The following is a 21,650-nucleotide window of genomic DNA, read 5'->3' as shown; positions in this document are numbered from 1 at the left end:
TTGGTTTTGCTCATTACTAGACAACCATTTTCAGATCTTGCCTTAGATTTTCAAGTAGATTTAAGTCAAAACTGTAACTCCACTTTAACATTATGGGGTATTGGGTGTAGGCCAGTGACAGAAAATCTCAATTCAATCAATTTTTTATTCAGGCTGTAACACAACAAAATGTGGAAAAGGTCCAGGGGTGTGGATACTTTCTGAAGGCACTGTACATATAAACAGGGCTGAAAAGTGACTGGTAGCAGGAATATACAGTATATACAGGTAAAAGTCAGTAAATTAGAATATTTTGAAAAACTTGATTTATTTCAGTAATTGCATTCAAAAGGTGTAACTTGTACATTATATTTATTCATTGCACACAGACTGATGCATTCAAATGTTTATTTCATTTAATTTTGATGATTTGAAGTGGCAACAAATGAAAATCCAAAATTCCGTGTGTCACAAAATTAGAATATTGTGTAAGGGTTACATTTTGAAGACACCTGGTGCCACAAAATAATCAGCTGATTAACTCAAAACACCTGCAAAGGGCTTTAAATGGTCTCTCAGTCCAGTTCTGAAGCCTACACAAACATGGGGAAGACTTCAGATTTGACAGCTGTCCAAAAGGCGACCATCGACACATTGCACAAGGAGGGAAAGACACAAAAGGTTATTGCAGAAGAGGCTGGCTGTTCTCAGAGCTCTGTGTCCAAACACATTAATAGAGAGGCAAAGGGAAGGAAAAACTGTGGTCAGAAAAAGTGTACAAGCGATAGGGATCACCGCGCCCTAGTCAAGATTGTGAAAAAAAAACCATTCAAAAATGTGGGGGAGATTCACAAGGAGTGGACAGCTGCTGGAGTCAGGGCTTCAAGATCCACCACCAAGAGACGCTTGAAAGACATGGGTTTCAACTGCCGCATACCTCGTGTCAAGCCACTGTTGACCAAGAAACAGCGCGAAAAGCGTCTCACCTGGGCTAAGGAAAAAAAGAGCTGGACTGCTGCTGAGTGGTCTAAAGTCATGTTTTCTGACGAAAGCAAATTTTGCATTTCCTTTGGAAATCGAGGTCCCAGAGTCTGGAGGAAGACAGGAGAGGCACAGGATCCACGTTGCCTGAAGTCTAGTGTAAAGTTTCCACCATCAGTGATGGTTTGGGGTGCCATGTCATCTGCTGGTGTCGGTCCACTCTGTTTCCTGAGATCAAGGGTCAACGCAGCCGTCTACCAGCAAGTTTTAGAGCACTTCATGCTTCCTGCTGCTGACCTGCTCTATGGAGATGGAGATTTCAGGTTCCAACAGGACTTGGCGCCTGCACACAGCGCAAAATCTACCCGTGCCTGGTTTACGGACCATGGTATTTCTGTTCTAAATTGGCCAGCCAACTCCCCTGACCTTAGCCCCATAGAAAATCTGTGGGGTATTGTGAAAAGGAAGATGCAGAATGCCAGACCCAACAACGCAGAAGAGTTGAAGGCCACTATCAGAGCAACCTGGGCTCTCATAACACCTGAGCAGTGCCAGAAACTTATCGACTCCATGCCACGCCGCATTAATGCAGTAATTGAGGCAAAAGGAGCTCCAACCAAGTATTGAGTATTGTACATGCTCATATTTTTCATTTTCATACTTTTCAGTTGGCCAACATTTCTAAAAAATCCCTTTTTTGTATTAGCCTTAAGTAATATTCTAATTTTGTGACACACGGAATTTTGGATTTTCATTTGTTGCCACTTCAAATCATCAAAATTAAATGAAATAAACATTTGAATGCATCAGTCTGTGTGCAATGAATAAATATAATGTACAAGTTACACCTTTTGAATGCAATTACTGAAATAAATCAAGTTTTTCAAAATATTCTAATTTACTGACTTTTACCTGTATAGGAATACTTATGGTAATATACTAAAGGTAATATATACTGTACATGTAAACAGGAGTAATAGTGACCAGTAGCAGGATAAACAGATAAATACAAATTGTAATGGCAGTCAATAATCAATGGACAGCAGCATAATTGAGTAATAAATATGATCAATAATAATTTTAGCAGCAGCATAGGTTGTGTCTGAGTGGGTAGAGACCTGTGGATGGGCATATATTCAGTGTGGATAGTCTGTGGGAGAGGGAGAGCAGTAGTTGTTAGCCATTTAACAGTCTTATGGCCAGGGGATAGAAGCTGTTCAGTCTGAGCCTTGATGCATCAGTACCGCCTGCCGGACAGGAGCATGGAGAACAGTCCATGTCTCAGGTGGCTGGAGTCTTTGGCAATTTTTCTGGCCTTTCCCAGACGCCGCCTGGCATGTATGTCCTGGATGGCTGGGAGCTCGCCCTTTTGTATCACAATACTCTATTCAATGCGATCAAATGCTTTTTCGGCATCCATCGATATGACCATTAGTGGAGTATTACTCAAATTAGCCTCCTGCATTATGTGAAGTAGTCTATGTATATTATCTGTCCCTTATCTATTTTTCATCAATCCAGTTTGATCTGGGTGGATAATCTTTGGCATTAGATTCTCAAGTCTCATTGCCAGTTTAGCAAGCCCTTTATAGTCTGCATTAAGCAAGCTGAGTGGTCTATATCTAAATGCCTTTTCTAATCACTAAATAGGTATACACTGAGTATACCAAACATTAGGAACACCTTCCTAATATTGAGTACTTTGGGTGGTGGAACATTCTTGATACACATGGGAAAATGTTGAGCGTGAAAAACCCAGCAGAGTTGCAGTTCTTGACACAAACCGGTGCGCCTGGCACCTACTACCATACTCCGTTCAAAGGCACTTAAATATATTGTCTTGCTCATTCACCCTCTAAAGGGCAATAATAATTGCACGATAAACCTCTGGTTAGACGCTGTGCCTCCCAGGAGTCATGGCTATCCCCTGTCGCAGGCTGAAATGAAGGCTATGGAGACATACGTCTCAGAGTCCCTGCGCCAGGGGTTCATACGTCCCTCCACTTCGCCCGCCTCCTCAAGTTTATTTTTCGTGAAGAAGACGGAGGTCTGCGCCCTTTCATTGATTACCAGGCACTTACTCAAACTAACATTCGCTATAGTTACCCTCTACCCCTCATCTCCTCTGTTATCGAATCAATGCATCGGGCACGCTTCTTCACGAATTTAGATCTCCGGAGTGCGCACAACCTGGTGTATGTCCGGGAAGGGGACGAGTGGAAGAAGGCATTCAGCACAACCACGGGGCATTACGAATACCTGGTGATGCCATACGGGTTGATGAATGCTCCATCCGTCTTCCAGTCCTTTGTGAACGAGGTGTTTTGGGACATGCTTGGTCGCGGTGTGTTGGTCTACATCGATGACATTCTGGTGTATTCCGCTACGCGCGCCGAGCATGTGTCCCTGGTTCGCAGAGTGCTGGGCCGACTGTTGGAGCATGACCTACAGTGAGGGAAAAAAGTTTTTGATCCCCTGCACATTTTGTACGTTTGCCCACTGACAAAGAAATGATCAGTCTATACTTTTAATGGTAGGTTTATTTGAACAGTGAGAGCCAGAATAACAACAAAAAAATCCAGAAAAACGCATGTCAAAAATGTTATAAATTGATTTGCATTTTAATGAGGGAAATAAGTATTTGACCCCCTCTCAATCAGAAAGATTTCTGGCTCCCAGGTGTCTTTTATACAGGTAACGAGCTGAGATTAGGAGCACACTCTTAAAGGGAGTGCTCATAATCTCAGCTTGTTACCTGTATAAAAGACACCTGTCCACAGAAGCAATCAATCAATCAGATTCCAAACTCTCCACCATGGCCAAGACCAAAGAGCTCTCCAAGGATGTCAGGGACAAGATTGTAGACCTACACAAGGCTGGAATGGGCTACAAGACCATCGCCAAGCAGCTTGGTAAGAAGGTGACAACATTTGGTGCGATTATTCGCAAATGGAAGAAACACAAAATAACTGTCAATCTCCCTCGGCCTGGGGCTCCATGCAAGATCTCACCTCGTGGAGTTGCAATGATTATGAGAACGGTGAGGAATCAGCCCAGAACTACACGGGAGGATCTTGTCAATGATCTCAAGGCAGCTGGGACCATAGTCACCAAGAAAACAATTGGTAACACACTATGCCATGAAGGACTGAAATCCTGCAGCGCCCGCAAGGTCCCCCTGCTCAAGAAAGCACATATACAGGCCCGTCTGAAGTTTGCCAATGAACATCAGAGGAGAACTGGGTGAAAGTGTTGTGGTCAGATGAGAACAAAATTGAGGTCTTTGGCATCAACTCAACTCGCCGTGTTTGGAGGAGGAGGAATGCTGACTATGACCCCAAGAACACCATCCCCACCGTCAAACATGGAGGTGGAAACATTATGCTTTGAGGGTGTTTTTCTGCTAAGAGGACAGGACAACTTCACCGCATCAAAGGGACGATGGATGGGGCCATGTACCGTCAAATCTTTGGTGAGAACCTCCTTCCCTCAGTCAGGGCATTGAAAATGGGTCGTGGATGGGTATTCCAGCATGACAATGACCCAAAACACACGGCCAAGGCAACAAAGGAGTGGCTCAAGAAGAAGCACATTAAGGTCCTGGAGTGGCCTAGCCAGTCTCCAGACCTTAATCCCATAGAAAATCTGTGGAGGGAGCTGAAGGTTCGAGTTGCCAAACGTCAGGCTCGAAACCTTAATGACTTGGAGAAGATCTGCAAAGAGGAGTGGGACAAAATCCCTCCTGAGATGTGTGCAAACCTGGTGGCCAACTACAAGAAACGTCTGACCTCTGTGATTGCAAACAAGGGTTTTGCCACCAAGTACTAAGTCATGTTTTGCAGAGGGGTCAAATACTTATTTCCCTCATTAAAATGCAAATCAATTTATAACATTTTTGACATGCGTTTTTCTGGATTTTGTTGTTGTTATTCTGTCTCTCACTGTTCAAATAAACCTACCATTAAAATTATAGGCTGATAATTTCTTTGTCAGTGGGCAAACGTACAAAATCAGCAGGGGATCAAATACTTTTTTCCCTCACTGTATATGCCAAGGCAGAAAAGTGTCTGTTCTTCCAACAGTCCGTCTCCTTCCTCGGATACCACATCACCACCTCAGCTGTGGAGATGGAGGGAGATCGCATTTCAGCCGTGCGTAATTGGTCGACTCCAACCACGGTAAAGAAGGTGCAGTGTTTTATTGGGTTTGCCAATTACTATCAGAGGTTTATCCTGGGCTTTGGCAAGGTCGCAGCTCCCATCACCTCTCTGTTGAAGGGTGGGCCGTCCCGGCTCCGCTGGTCTGCTGAGGCTGACAGGGCTTTCAGTTACCTGAGGGCTCTGTTCACCTCAGCCCCGGTACTGGCCCATCCCGATCCATCATTACCGTTCGTAGTGGAGGTGGATGCGTCCGAGGTGGGGATAGATGCTGTCCTATCCCAACGCTCGGGCACACCACCCAAGCTCCGCCCCTGTGCCTTCTTCTCTAAGAAGCTCAGCCTCGCGGAGCAGAACTACGACGTTGGTGATCAGGATCTTTTGGCTGTTGTCAGAGCCCTGACTGCATGGAGGCACTGGCTCGAGGGGGTGATACACCCTTTCCTCGTCTGGACTGACCACCGTAATCTGGAGTACATCCGGGCAGCGAGGAGGCTTAACCTTCGCCAGGCCAGGCTTGTTCTTCACCCGGTTTGATTTCACGTTGTCATACAAACCAGGTACTAAGAAAGTGAAGGAAGACGCGCTGTCACAGCTGTACGAAACAGAGGAGAGGCCCATAGACAACATCCCCATACTCCCGGCCTCCTGTATTGTGGCGCTGGTATTGTGGGTGGTGGACGCGAACATAGAGCGGGCGTTACGCACAGAACCATCTCCACCTCAGTGCCCAGCTGGGCTGCGGTACGTGCCGTCTCTTGTCCGTGTCCGTCTTATCTATTGGGCACACACATCTCCCTCCTCTGGTCACCCAGGTGTCAGACGTACAGCGCGCTGCCTGACCGGGAAGTACTGGTGGCCTACCTTGGCTAAGGACATGAGGGTGTATGTCTCCTCCTGCTCGGTGTGCGCCCAGAGTAAGGCACCTAGGCACCTCCCAGCGGGTAAGTTACATCCCTTACCAGTTCCACAACGGCTTCCTCACTGATCTTCCCCTCTCTCAGGGTAACACCACCATCCTGGTTGTTGTGGACCGCTTTTCTAAAGCCTGCAGCCTCCTTCCTCTGCCCGGTCTCCCCACGGCCCTGCAAACTGTGGAAGCCCTGTTTACTCATGTCTTCCGGCACTACAGGGTGCCAGAGGACATAGTGTCTGACCGGGGTCCCCAGTTTACATCCAGGGTCTGTCACGATTTCCTCCGAAGCTTCCTCCTCTCCTTGTTCGGGCAGGCTTCGGCGTTCGTCATCACTGGCCTTCTAGCCACTGCCGCTCCTCATCTCATCATTCCATTTGTTTTGTCTTGTTTATTACACACACCTGGTTCATATCCCCTCATCAGTACCCGTATAAGTATTCCCTCTGTCCCCCTTGTCTTTGTGTGTGATTGTTGCTTTGTGGAGGTATTGCTAGCTCGGTTGAGTATTTTTGTTATTTTATCGCCGGGAATATTTACCCGTCTATGTTTGGTTCCCAGTACGCATTTAAGTCGCACTGGGATCGTGTTTACGCATTGCTGCAGACTACCTTATTGGGCTGAATAAAGCATATTCCATATTCCTGGTGGCATGTCTTGTGGGGTTTGCATGGGTGTCTGAGCTGTGTGCTAGTAGTTTATACAGACACCTCACATTTTTCTATTTTTTATTTTAATTTTATTTAACCTTTATTTAAGTAGGCAAGTCAGTTAAGAACAAATTCTTATTTACAATGATGGACTGCATGTCACACTTCTTACAAAAACAAGTAGTGATGAAGTAAATCTCTCCTCCACTTTGAGCCATGAGAGATTGACATGCATATGATTAATGTTAGCTGTCCGTGTACATTTAAGGGCCAGCTGTGCTGCCCTGTTCTGAGCCAATTTTCCTTTGGTCCCTCTTTGTGGCACCTGACCACACGACTGAACAGTAGTTCAGGTACGACAAAACTAGGGTCTATAGGACCTTTGTTGATAGTGTTGTTAAGAAGGGAGAGCAACACTTTATTATGGACAGACTTCTCCCCATCTTAGCTACTGTTGTATCAACATGTTTTGACCGTGACAGTTTACAATCCAGGGTTACTCCAAGCAGTTTAAATTTCCACAATTACAAGAGTTAGTTGAGGTTTAGAGTTTAGTGAATGACTTGTCTCAAATACAATGCTTTTAGTTTTTGAAATATTTAGGACTAACTTATTCCTTGCCACCCATTCTGAAAGTAACTGCAGCTATTTTTTAAGTGTTGCAGTGATTTCACTCGCTGTAGTAGCTGTTGTGAATAGTGTTGAGTCATCCGCATACATAGACACACTAGCTTTACTCAAAGCCAGTCGCATGTCATTAGTAAAGATTGAAAAAAGTAAGGGGCCTAGACAGATGCTCTGGAGATTTCCTGATTCTACCTGGATTATGTTAGAGAGGCTTCCATTAAAGAACCCTCTGTGTTCTGTTAGACAGGTAACTCTTTATCCACAATATAGCAGGGGGTGTAAAGCCATAACACATATATTTTTCCAGCAGCAGACTATGATCGATAATGTCAAAAGCCGAACTGAAGTCTAACAAAACAGCTCCCACAGTCTTTTTATCATCCATGTTTCTCAGCCAATCATCAGTCATTTTTGTAAGTGCCGTGCTTGTCGAATGTTCTTCCCTATAAGCGTGCTGAAAGTCTGTTGTCAATTTGTTTACAGTAAAATAGGATTGTATCTGGTCAAACACAATTTTTTCCAAAAGTTTACTAAGGGTTGGTAACAGGCTGATTGGTTGTCTATTTAAGCCAGTAAAGGGGGCTTTACTAATCTTGGGTAGCATAATGACTTTTGCATCCCTCCAGGCCTGATGGCACACACTTTCTAGTAGGCTTAGATTGAATATCTGGCAAAAAGGAGTGGCAATATCGTCCGGTATTATCCTCAGTAATTTTCCATCCAAGTTTTCAGACCCCAGTGGCTTGTCATTGTTGATAGACAACAATAGTTTGTTCACCTCTTCCACACTCACTCAAAATTACTACGCTTGTCTTTCATCATTTGATCAGTTATACTTGGATGTGTAGTGTCAGTGTTTGTTGCTGGCATGTCATGCCTAAGTTTGCTAATCTTGCCAATGAAACAATCATTAAAGTAATTGCCAATATCAGTGGGTTTTGTGATGAATGAGCCATCTGATTCAACGAATGATGGAGCAGAGTTTGCCTTCTTGCCCAAAATTTCATTTAAGGTGCTCCAAAGCGTTTTACTATAATTCTTTATGTCATTTATTTTTGTTTCACAGTATAGTTTCTTCTTCTTTTTATTCAGTTTAGTCACATGATTTCTCAATTTGCAGTACGTTTTCCAATTGGTTGTGCAGCAAGACTTATTTGCCATTCCTTTTGCCTCATCCCTCTCAACCATACAATTTTTCAATTCCTCATCAATCCACTGGGATTTAACAGTTTTTACAGTCAGCAACACTGTGATCCAGCATGTGTGTGGGAACAGACCTAATAGTCCCAGTCGGTATTAGATAGAACGTTGCGGCCCTGCCCGCCTGTGGGGAAAAACAACTTGTGGTTTCCTAGGTTACCCCATTGGCTCACAGCAAATACTTGGCCTTTTTCAAAAACAAATTTCTTGTTGTCTGCTTGTTTTAGTCAATTACAAAACTACATTTAAGAAAAGTACAACATGACTAAAGATTACTTTTCAACATTGCCTGCTCCCGAGTTTTCTAACAACTGAATATTGAAGGGCCACGTGAGTGAGTGCTAAATGATTTGCTGCCGCTGTAGCCAAGCAACACAACATTCAGATCTTCAACTATTCAGCCCCACACAGTGTTCAGTGAACGGTTAGCTACAGTAGATAAAAGTACAATCTTGAACATTAAGCTAGCCAAGACCAACAACACAAACAAACAGACCATACAGCTACATTTTGAATTGTTGGATTCCTCTTATATCTAAACTTCTAAATTAGTGTAGTTATTTTGTCATCGATGTTATATTGTGAGTAGATTTGTTGAGTTATGTATACTACTCTGGATAACAAAAAATCGGCAACGAAGTTGGCTCTTTTACAATGGGTGTCAATAGGAAATAATTTTTATTTTCCCAATTTGTGGGCGTGGTCGAGGGGAATTCCTTATTATTCCGTGAATATTGACTCGGAGTATTGGTCTGCATAGATGTTTCCCATGTACTCATATCCTGCGATCTTTTTCTACTGTAATATAGTTACCCTGTTACCATAGAAACACACACCAACATTATTGGCAGGTTTGAGTCGACGGCTGGAATAGGATAGCAGTAGTTGCATTATTAGTACAAATGGAGACCAGTTATGTCCGTAAGTTCAGTGCCATGGGAGAATTGATGCCCAAAATGTTATGCAGCTTTTTGAAATTATGTTTAAAAAAATTATAATGTAATCTGGAGCCGAGCATTTTGAATTGTCGGATTCCTCTGATATCTAAACTTCTAAATTAGTGTAGTTATTTTGTCATCGATGTTATTTTGTGAGTAGATTTGTCGAGTTATGTATACTAAAGTATTATGGATACTGTATTGTATACAGTCATGGTCAAACGTTTTGAGAATGACACAAGTATTGGTCTTCACAAAGTTTGCTGCTTCAGTGTTATGAGATATTTTTGTCAGATGTTACTATGGTATATTGAAGTATAATTACAATCATTCCATAAGTGTCAAAGGCTTTTATTGACAATTACATTAAGTTTATGCAAAGAGTCAATATTTGCAGTGTTGACCCTTCTTTTTCAAGACCTCTGTAATCCGCCCTGGCATGCTGTCAATTAACTTCTGGGCCACATCCTGACTGATGGCAGCCCATTCTTGCATAATCAATGCTTGGAGTTTATCAGAATTTGTGGGGTTTTGTTTGTCCACACGCCTCTTGAGGATCGACCACAAGTTCTCAATGGGATTAAGGTCTGGGGAGTTTCCTGACCATGGACCCAAAATGTCGATGTTTTGTTCCCCGAGACACTTAGTTATCACTTTTGCCTTATGGCAAGGTGCTCCATCATGTTGGAAAATGCATTGGTCGTCACCAAACTGTTCTTGGATGGTTGGGAGAAGTTGCTCTCGGAGGATGTGTGTCACGATCGTTTAATGACTGGTTGAACCAAGGCGCAGCGTGATAAGCATACATTTTATTAAAGTACTGAACACATGACAAAACAACAAACAAACGATACGTGAAGTCTTTAGGTTACACCAAACAAACCTATACAGAACAAGATCCCACCCAGACTGGTGCCAAAAGGCTGCCTAAGTATGTTCCCCAATCAGAGACAACGAGCTACAGCTGCCTCTGATTGGGAACCACCCTGGCCAACATAGATCTACACGATCTAGAAACTCAACATAGAAAACTTAACATAGAAACTACACACCCTGGCTCAACATTTAAGAGTCCCCAGAGCCAGGGCGTGACAATGTGTTGGTACCATTCTTTATTCATGGCTGTGTTCTTAGGCAAAATTGTGAGTGAGCACACTCCCTTGGCTGAGAAGCAACCCCATACATAAATGGTCTCAGGATGCTTTACTGTTGGCATGACACAGGACTGATGGTAGCGCTCAACTTCTCTTCTCCGAACAAGGTGTTTTCCGGATGCCCCAAACAATCGGAAAGGGGATTCATCAGAGAAAAGGACTTTACCCCAGTCCTCAGCAGTCCAATCCCTGTACCCTTTGCAGAATATCAGTCTGTCCCTGATGTTTTTCCTGGAGAGAAGTGGCTTCTTTGCTGCCCTTCTTGACACCAGGCCATCCTCCAAAAGTATTCTCCTCACTGTGCATGCAGATGCACTCACACCTGCCTACAGCTATTCCTGAGCAAGCTCTGCACTGGTGGTGCCCCGATCCCGCAACTGAATCAACTTTAGGAGACGGTCCTGGCGCTTGCTGGACTTTCTTGGGCTACCTGACGCCTTCTTCACAACAATTGAACCTCTCTCCTTGAAGTTCTTGATGATCCGATAAATGGTTGATTTAGGTGCAATCTTACTAGCGGCAATATCCTTGCCTGTGAAGCCCTTTTTGTGCAAAGCAATGATGACGGCACGTGTTTCCTTGCAGGTAACCATGGTTAACAGAGGAAGAACAATGATTTCAAGCACCACCCTCCTTTTAAAGTTTCCAGTCTGTTATTCTAACTCAATCAGCATGACAGAGTGATCTCCAGCCTTGTCCTCGTCAACACTCTCACCTGTGTTAATGAGAGAATCACTGACATGATGGCAGCTGGTCCTTTTGTGGCAGGGCTGAAATGCAGTGGAAATGTTTTGGGGGGATTAAGTTCATTTTCATGGCAAAGAGGGACTTTGCAATTAATTGCAATTCATCTGATCACTCTTCATGACATTCTGGAGTATATGCAAATTGGCATCATCAAAACTGAGGCAGCAGACTTTGTGAAAATGTATATTTGTGTCATTCTCAAAACTTTTGACCACGACTGTACATGTATGCCCACACAAACAGTCCAACAGGTGGTTAGAACCCAGTGACAAATACACATACATACCGTACTCAATTACTGACATAATCTTGTAACTCATAAATGATTTGCTGTCGCTGTAGCCAAGCAACACAACATTCAGATCTTCAACTATTCAGCCCCACACAGTGTTCAGTGAACGGTTAGCTATAGTAGATAAAAGTAACCAAGGCCGTTATACTGGAGTTCTCACAACAACAAAGCGCTGAACACATCCAGTATGGTATCTAAGGTACAGGTGGGTCTGTGTGAACTTGTGAAGATAGGCCTATTTTTGTGGCGAGCAGGGGACACAGGCAGCACAAGCACGGTGTGTACTGTGTTGTAGTGTGTGGGCATGCAGCCGCTCTGCGGTTATAGAGTCACCCTGCCTCCATAGCCTCCTTTTATATACAACCTGCTCATTTCTGCTCTGACGTCAAAGGCCCTAGCATCCTAGCCTGCTCTCCTCTGCTCTGACTGTCTCCTCAGTTACCAAGGCTCCTTTCCCTCTGTAGTGATTCATGTAATTACTAAGACTTCAGAGGAGTGGGATTCTCTCTCCTCCAGCATCAACTTAGTGTCCAAAGTATTTATGAATGCGCTATGCTAACTACCCAAATAAGGTATGTAATTGGAAGATAAATTGATACTCTTGGGTAACAAACATTTTCACTATGTCTGAATTAACCTTTTAGTGCCAAGGGCACCATCATTCCTCTCAGTATGGAGGAATGGATTTAGTTGTATTCATAGTAGTACTTCATCTAGTAAACAATTAATAATAGTTTGTCAGTTCAGGTTGTGTTTGTGCCCTAGCCCATATATCTGGCTAGCTCATTGTGTTTCTCCTTCAATCAATTATTCTCCTTAACCCACAATAGTAGTCAGGGTCAGATTAATTCAAATGTCATACCACCCTGACACCCTAGTTCTCTGTGAGCATCCTATTGATAAGGCTGTGCCCCTAGGGAGACTCCACGCTAACAGATGCCCAGGTTGTCAGGAAGGGGTTTTAAGTGTAATCATGCAAACTCACACCAGCCTTTTCCTTAATTACCTATTACCTTCAACGCTCAGTACAAGACAGAGAGAGAAATAGAGGTGCATCTGACTGTGTTGGATATTGTTGTGGCGCCTCGTTTGCCGGACTTGACCAGGTGGATGTTGGTTCAGGGTGCCATGCAGTCATCCGTGGATGTGCCTGAAGCTCTGTTGTCACCTTCCCTGTCCCCACAGGTGCCACAGGATGAGTGGAGCGGCTTCTCACCTCTGGGGGGGAAGGAGGACGATATCCCATGTCGACGCATGCGCAGCGGCAGCTACGTGAAGGCTATGGCAGAGGATGAAGACAGCGGGGACTCAGAGGAAAGTCCTAAGCTGTGTCCAAAGATCCAGGCCCAAGGTCGACGGGCCAGCTATCTCAAAGCCACCCAGCCATCACTGACTGAAATGACCACTTTAAAGTAAGACTCCTCTCATTAACTCGTTTTAAAGTAACTTTAACTTTAAATGAATTTAACTAGTTCTTATGATGTCGCATTCTTTTGGGCATGGGATGTACCTAATGAAATGTTTACTGCAGTGGGATAGAAGCATAGCATAAAGAAATCAGACAACAGTGTTAGAATGAGGTCCTCCGACCTCCAGCTTTAATGGTACTTTGGACTCCCTTCAAGTGGTGCAGGGATTTCTGCTGATCATTTGATACCATTATATAGAGAGGCTGCTCGTAGCCTTCAGTATCACTCTGACATATCTGGGGCTTACAGCTCGCGTTTGTGAATTCAGTAAAGCAGCATCCAAGTCAAAATACAACCCAGCCTGGTGCTTATACATTCCCCCTGCATTCCTTTCCACTAAATGAGTAAAGAGTATTAAAGTTTCAAACACCAGGGGAAATTAATGGAAGGTTCTCCTAGTTTTACATGAAGTGGCTACAGTGAGAAATACCTGTGAAAATGAACATTTCAGTTAATGATCTTAATTCTAGTCTTATAGGTTCATTGCAATATGCACAATGAACAAATATGTCAATCCCTGAGCATCACAAACATCTCTCAATGCAAATGTGAAAGGGATCTTCGACAAACGTTTCACTAAAGGCATTGGCTGAAGGACAACATGAGTGAAAAACATGGCTGACTGTGATCTGTGTTCTAAACTAAAGGTCTGCATGCTTCTTGGCCTTTGATAGTGTACTTTGCCTCTCCTAGTTATTTTGTTCCTGTTCTGAACTCCACAAGGTGCTAGAAACAGTTTGGCAGGCACTCGGGCTGCGTTTACACAGGCAGCCCAATTCTGATCTTTCTTTCACTAACTGGTCTTTTGACCAATCAGATCATCTCTGAAAAAGATCTGATGTGAAAATATATGATGTGATTGGTCAAAAGACCAATTAGTGGAAAAAAAGATCAGAATTGGGCTGCCTGTGTTAACGCATGGTGCAGCATATTGCTCCACTCACTGTGTGGAGTATTGGTGTGATAATCTACCCTGATAAATCACCTTCCCAATCAACAAGAATAAGGTTGACTTAATACTGTCAGGGTTGAGTGTAGAGGGAACGTGGAATCACACGCAGGACACAGAGATTCGAAACCAGATGTCTTTAGTGAAGTCCGTAGTACAAGCCAACACGGCAACAGGCCATAGGCGAAACAAACGCACACCGGACTGTCCAAAGTAAGTACGCACAACGTGCAGGACTCTCTAAGCAAAACGAATACAGAGAGCACAAAACAGAGGACCAACAACAACACGTGACATCGAACAATTACACACAACACCTGACCAAACACAAGAGAACTAAATAGGGTGCCTAATGAACACTTAACAATAAACAGGTGTAACAAACAGACAAAACCAATCAAACATGAAACATCGAACGGTGGCAGCTAGTACTCCAGAGACGACGACCGCCGAAGCCTGCCCGAACAAGGAGAAGGAGCCGCCTCGGCCGAAACCGTGACAGTACCCCCCCCTTGACGCGTGGCTCCAGCCGTGCGCCGCCCCCGGCGACGACCAGGAGGACGCGGAGCAGGGCGCGTAGGATGACCACGATGGAACTCGGTCAGAAGAGACGGGTCTAGAATGTCCCTCCTCGGCACCCAGCACCGCTCCTCCGGGCCGTACCCCTCCCACTCCACGAGATATTGGAGACCCCCCATCCGGCGTCTCGAATCTAGGATGGCCCGAACAGTGTACGCCGGAGCCCCCTCGATGTCCAACGGGGGCGGAGGAGTCTCTTCTATCTCAAAGTCCTGGAGTGGACCAGCTACCACCGGCCTGAGGAGAGACACATGGAACGAGGGGTTAATATTTTTGTAATCAATGGGCAGTTGTAACCTGTAACACACCTCGTTCAATCTCCTCAGGACTTTAAAAGGCCCCACAAACCGCCGACCCAGCTTCCGGCAGGGCAGGCGGAGGGGCAGGTTTCTGGTTGAGAGCCAGACTCGATCTCCAGGTGCGTACACTGGCCCCTCACTGCGGTGGAGGTCGGCGCTCATTTTCTGTCGACGGATGGCTCGCTGCAGATGGACGTGTGCAGCGTTCCACGTCTCCTCCGAGCGCCGCACCCACTCATCCACCGCAGGGGCCTCGATCTGGCTCTCATGCCAAGGTGCCAGAACCGGCTGGTACCCTAACACACACTGGAAAGGGGTTAGTTTAGTGGAGGAGTGGCGGAGAGAGTTCTGTGCCATCTCGGCCCAGGGCACATATCTCGCCCACTCCTCCGGCCGGCCCTGGCAATATGACCTCAGAAACCTACCCACATCCTGGTTGACACGTTCGACCTGCCCATTACTCTCCGGGTGGTAACCCGAGGTAAGGCTCACCGAAACCCCCAACCGTTCCATAAACGCTCTCCAGACTCAGGAGGTAAACTGGGGGCCTCGATCAGACACTATATCCTCGGGTACCCCGTAATGCCGGAAGACGTGAGAAAATAGAGCCTCAGCGGTCTGTAGGGCAGTAGGAAGACCCGGCATGGGAAGGAGACGACAGGCCTTCGAGAACCGATCCACAACGTCCAGGATGGTGGTATTCCCCTGTGAGGAGGGAAGGTCGGTAACAAAATCCACCGAGAGGTGAGACCAGGGTCGTTGTGGAACGGGCAGGGGTTGTAACTTACCCCTGGGCAAGTGTCTGGGCGCCTTACACTGGGCACACACTGAGCAGGAGGAGACATAAATCCTCACATCCCTGGCTAACGTTGGCCACCAGTACTTAGTACTAAGGCAGTGCACCGTCCGGCCAATACCTGGATGTCCAGAGGAGGGTGACGTGTGAGCCCAATAAATAAGCCGATCCCGGACCTCGAGCGGGACGTACGTCCGACCCACCGGACACTGTGGAGGGCTAGGGTCGGTGCGTAATGCCCGCTCGATCTCCGCATCGACCTCCCATACCACCGGTGCAACCAGACAAGACTTAGGTAGTATGGGAGTGGGCTCCACGCACCTCTCCTCTGTGTCATACCGCCGAGACAGGGCATCTGCCTTCCCGTTCTGGGACCCAGGGATGTAAGTGATCTTAAACACGAACCGGGCTAGAAACATAGTCCACCGAGCCTGGCGAGGATTTAGTCTCCTAGCTGCCCGAATGTATTCCAGGTTACGGTGGTCAGTCAGAATGAGAAAAGGGTGTTGAGCCCCCTCAAGCCAATGCCTCCACACCTTTAGGGCCTGTACCACGGCTAACAGCTCCCTGTCCCCTACATCATAATTCCGCTCCGCCGGACTGAGCTTTTTCGAATAAAAGGCACAGGGGCAGAGTTTAGGTGGTGTGCCGGACCGTTGTGAAAGAACAGCCCCGATACCGGCTTCAGACGCGTCCACCTCCACTTGGAATGGTAAAGTGGGATCCGGGTGCGCCAGCACTGGAGCCGAGGTAAACAGGTCCTTCAGTTTCCCAAAAGCCCTGTCCGCCTCAGCTGACCACCACAAGCGCACTGGACCCCCCTTCAGAAGGGACGTTATGGGAGCTGACACCTGTCCAAAACCCCGGATAAACCTCCGGTAGTAATTCGCAAAACCCAAGAACTGCTGCACCTCTTTAACCGTGGTTGGGGTTTGCCAATTACGCATGGCTGACACACGGTCAACCTCCCTCCTCACCCCTGACGCAGACAACTGATAACCCAAAAAGGAGACCGACTCCTGGAAGAACAGACATTTCTCGGCTTTGACATACAGGTCATGCTCCAACAATCTCCTCAATACTCTGCGCACCAGGGCTACATGCTCGACCCGGGTAGAACTGTACACCAGAATATCGTCGATGTACACCACTACTCCCTGCGCCTGCATGTCCCTGAAAATCTCATCTACAAAGGATTGGAAGACTGATGGAGCATTCATTAACCCGTATGGCATGACGAGATACTCGTAATGACCGGAGGTAGTACTAAATGCTGTCTTCCATTCATCGCCCTCTCTAATGCGCACCAAGTTATATGCGCTCCTGAGGTCCAATTTTGTGAAGAACCGTGCGCCGTGTAATGACTCCGTCATAGTCGCAATCAGCGGGAGCGGATAACTATATTTCACAGTCACCTGATTTAGACCGCGGTAATCAATACACGGGTGCAAACCTCCATCCTTTTTCTTCACAAAAAAGAAGCTCGAGGACGCGGGTGAAGTGGAGGGCCGTATGTATCCCTGTCTCAGAGACTCGGCAATGTATGTCTCCATTGCCCTCTTCTCCTCCTGTGACAACGGATACACATGGCTCCGCGGGAGCGCAGCTCCTGCCTGGAGGTCTATCGCACAATCCCCCTGTCTATGAGGCGTCAACCGTGCCGCTCTTGTCTTGCTAAACACGAGTGCCAAATCCTCATACTCAGGTGGAATGTGCAGTGCGGGCATCTGGTTCGGACTCTCCACCGAGGTCGCCCCTACGGAAACACCCAGACATAGCCCCTCACACTGAGCAGACCACCCTTTAAGAGCCTTCTCTCGCCACGAAATAGTAGGATCATGGGTAATCAACCAGGGAAGCCCCAGTACCACCGGATACGCAGGAGAGTCGATCAGATAAAGCTGTATCGTCTCCTCATGACCCCCCTGCGTCTCCATCCTAAGTGGCGCTGTGACCTCCCTAATCAACCCGGATCCTAACGGACGACTATCTAGGGCATGTACAGGGAAAGGATTGTTAACCGGAAGGAGGGGAATCCCTAACTCTACACAGAATGTGCGATCTACAAAATTCCCAGCTGCGCCTGAATCTACTAGCGCCTTATGCTGGGAACGAGGTGCAACCTGTGGAAAACAAACAGGTATAGTTATGTGTACGACAGAAAGCTCTGGGTAAGTGGGGCGCCTACTCACCTGGGAGGACTCCCCAATGTGTGGTCTGCCGTCTCCTCCACCAGGGGACCCTCCCCAGCACCTAGCCGCGGTGTGCCCTCGACGGCCACAGTTGGTGCAGGGGACGGCCCCCCTCGGGCTCCTTCTTCTCCCTCCTCTAGCGCCAGCACCTCCGAGCTCCATCGGGCTCGGCTCGGAGGCGCTGGAGGGTGGAATGGGCGACCCCCACCTGGGACGTCCGCGGGTAGCGAGCAGGGTGTCCAGCCGAATGGCCATGTCAACCAACTGGTCAAATGAGAGTGTAGTATCCCTGCACGCCAACTCTCTGCGGACGTCCTCCCGGAGGCTGCAGCGGAAGTGGTCTATGAGTGCCTGCTCATTCCACCCTGCATCTTCCGCTAGAGTCCGGAACTCCAGTGCAAACTCCTGAGCGCTCCTCATCCCCTGCCGGAGGTAGAATAGATGCTCCCCCGCCGCCTTCCTCTCTGGTGGATGGTCGAACACTGCACAGAAGCGGCGGGAGAACTCCGCATAGGTGATAGTAGCGGCGTCTATTCTCCTCCATTCGGCATTGGCCCACTCCAACGCCTTGCCAGTGAGACAGGAGATGAGGGCGGAAACGCTCTCGTGTCCCGAGGGCGCCGGGTGTACGGTGGCAAGGTAGAGTTCCACTTGTAACAGGAACCCCTGACACCCGGCAGCGGTGCCGTCGTACGTCCTCGGGAGCGAGAGCCGAATCCCACTGAGTTCCGGTAGTTGGACGGGCGGGCTGACCGATGGTGATGGTGCGGTAGGTGGGGGTGTGGGTACCCCGCTGGTCTCCCATCGATGGAGGGTGTTCATCACTCGGTCCAGGGCGTGCCCGATTTGGTTGATTCTATCCTCTTGACCACGAAGGCGCTCCTCCATGATCTCGGTGGGTGCGGGTGCTCCTGCTGATTCCATATAGATGGTGTGTAATTCTGTCAGGGTTGAGTGTAGAGGGAACGTGGAATCACACGCAGGACACAGAGATTCGAAACCAGATGTCTTTAGTGAAGTCCGTAGTACAAGCCAACACGGCAACAGGCCATAGGCGAAAACAAACGCACACCGGACTGTCCAAAGTAAGTACGCACAACGTGCAGGACTCTCTAAGCAAAACGAATACAGAGAGCACAAAACAGAGGACCAACAACAACACGTGACATCGAACAATTACACACAACACCTGACCAAACACAAGAGAACTAAATAGGGTGCCTAATGAACACTTAACAATAAACAGGTGTAACAAACAGACAAAACCAATCAAACATGAAACATCGAACGGTGGCAGCTAGTACTCCGGAGACGACGACCGCCGAAGCCTGCCCGAACAAGGAGAAGGAGCCGCCTCGGCCGAAACCGTGACAAATACACAAAAGAAGATAGTGTAATAGTTTGGCACTTTTTTCTTTGTCTCTCTATGACAGGCCTACAGTAGTAACCAGGCTCCATATACTTTGCACTAACAGCAGGGATATGAATTAGATGATCCTCAGAAACACACCATGCATGTCTCTATCTCTAATTAAGTACCTACACTGCTAGAGAAGGTATGGTGAGTAATTACATTCATTAGCCTGGGGACTTCTCTTTAAAAGTGCTGCACTCACAGAATGGAACCTCATTGCTGTTTTGTCTGAGTTGGATTACAGGCAGAGGGTATGTGTCATTCATTTATGATATTTCTATTTTGATGCAGTTATTGTATAGGCCGGTTTGGATTTATTTAATGATGATGTTATGGAAATGTTTGATAGCAGTCGATGTTTTGTACGTGTCCTAAATTTCTATTTGTTTGTGCGAGCGTATTCTTGACGTTTACCTGTCTTCCTTTAGTGCTTGTTTGATAATGCACTGCAGTCATATGATTCATGTTACCAAATGGTAATCAAGAAGTCATAGGGATATAATACCACAGAGACACATATGGTTTGTCATGAATGTATACTGATCCCATTGCTGTCTCATATCATTTGCTTTGGAATGATCAAGAGACTTATGGCCATTGACCAGTGTGGTGGTTTATGTGTTTAATTGGCTATATTAGGTCAAGTGTCTTCTGAGATCTACTACATGGTGTACAATTACTGTACTACTGTGAACATTGATTGAGATACCATTTATGACACAGTGCTATTTTTTGCCATTTATTGTACAGTACAGTGAATGTCATAGAAGAGGCTAATGTAAAGGTAGGACAGCACGCAGCACATATGTCCAAGGATGACACAACCCCAACTCTGATTGAAGCAGAAACATATTGGCTTATTTTACACCAGTGACATCATTCATAACCAAACCCCTTAAGAGCTAAACACTGAGGAAGCCACAGCTCAGCCCTTCAAGCACTTTAGGTCCGAACTTTTTCAATGTATTTTGTTCTGCTGGATTCGGAGTCCAGCTCCCAGAAGGCTTTTGGACCACAGTGGAGTTTCAGTAGGAGCTTCTGAACTGAACGAACCATGCTGCAGCAGCAGACCAGACAGAGTTTAGACACAGAGTTTCTCAAGTGCCAACCCAACCCAGCACTGTCCTAGCTGTCTTGTCTGCTTGGCTTCCCTCACTGCTGCTGCTTAGAGTGTTGCATGGGCAGCTTTAAGTGAATTTAGCTGTTTCTCTGCTGGCTGGCTCGACCTGCTTTATGGGAGAGTGCATAATGGAGATAGAGCTTTGCAGCTGTAACCAGGGTCTATTTTAAAACCATGCATATTATAATACATGCAAGGAGCAGAGTGGACAAACATGGAGTCAATCAATCAAGAGATTCGTTGGACGTATTTCACTTCTCAGGCTGAGGATTAAGCAAATCTGATGTGAACGTGGCGTGCACTGAGAATGCCTGTCTTTATGTGAGGGGATCGGACACATTGTTACGATCTAATTTCATCTGGTTTGATTTTGTTTTGATGGTGAAAATGAGACACAGCGGGCCCTATTTTCGGCTGGTTTTAAGGCGGCGCTAGTGTCAAACGCACGTTAGTTTCCAATTTCGTCATGTAAAAACTGGCGTACTGACATTTTCCAGCCCTAACGCCAGGTTTGGCAATTTACCTGTTTTATATCAGCTCGCGTGCGCTCAGATGGGCAGGGTGGAAATATTTTAGGCTTGTCCTTAAAAACATGATCCAAAGTGCTAATTTCAGGCAGCGTTGATAGGGATATTTAAGACCAACCAAAAGCTGGTTAAAGCTGAATTTTGACAGCAAAAGCTGAATTTTGACAGCAGAATCCAGCCTATCCAGCCGTGACGCACACTGCCCATATGGGCACGGAACAAGAGTAGCCTAATGTGCTTTTGGTGCCTGTATACTTCATATTTAGAAACATAAAAAACGAATGTTTGTTTTATTTGATTAAAAAACAAGCATAGCCTCCCCTCCTCTCAATGTAGGCTTTTTTTGTCTGCCAAATGCAATCTCAAAGTAGTCGATAAAGGGTTTGGCTCCTGAGACCACTTGGAAATACATCTTAATCACCAAAGCTTTATAAAAAAATTATCGGAGTAAAACAGTGAGCTGACATTCCCTTTTTATCTATGCATTGTAGGCAGGCCCACATTATTTTAGCCATGCAGGTCCCGTTTTGGACGTGCGTAAAAATCCCTCCATGATGTAGGCTACGTGTCCATGCCCAACATGAAACGAGAGATGAGTACCTCGGTGAATACCGGTATCTGTAACCTATAAAAATTGCTTGTTTTCCGTTTCTTCTGTTCAAAACCT

At 46.4% G+C, this 21,650-nt stretch overlaps 1 protein-coding gene across 2 annotated transcripts in view; it reads left to right on the top strand.

Moving 5' to 3' along the window:
* The window catches only part of LOC311146212 (disks large-associated protein 1-like), a gene marked incomplete at both ends in the record, with an annotated part of 47,771 nt that overhangs the window by 9,650 nt on the left and 16,471 nt on the right, over positions 1-21,650 (top strand). The window contains one exon of one of the 2 annotated variants that reach the window (XM_084182719.1): positions 12,761-13,050. In XM_084182719.1, the coding sequence (XP_084038845.1) occupies positions 12,761-13,050 (290 nt within the window). The remainder of the gene's footprint in view (positions 1-12,760; positions 13,051-21,650) is intronic. The other variant, XM_084182718.1, reaches the window with a different exon arrangement.

Source organism: Coregonus lavaretus, assembly GCF_964263955.1.
Source record: "Coregonus lavaretus genome assembly, chromosome: 19".
In the NCBI taxonomy this organism is placed as follows: domain Eukaryota; kingdom Metazoa; phylum Chordata; class Actinopteri; order Salmoniformes; family Salmonidae; genus Coregonus; species Coregonus lavaretus.
The sequence above is the reverse complement of the archived record's forward strand: the minus strand, read 5'-3'. Positions and strand labels throughout refer to the sequence as shown.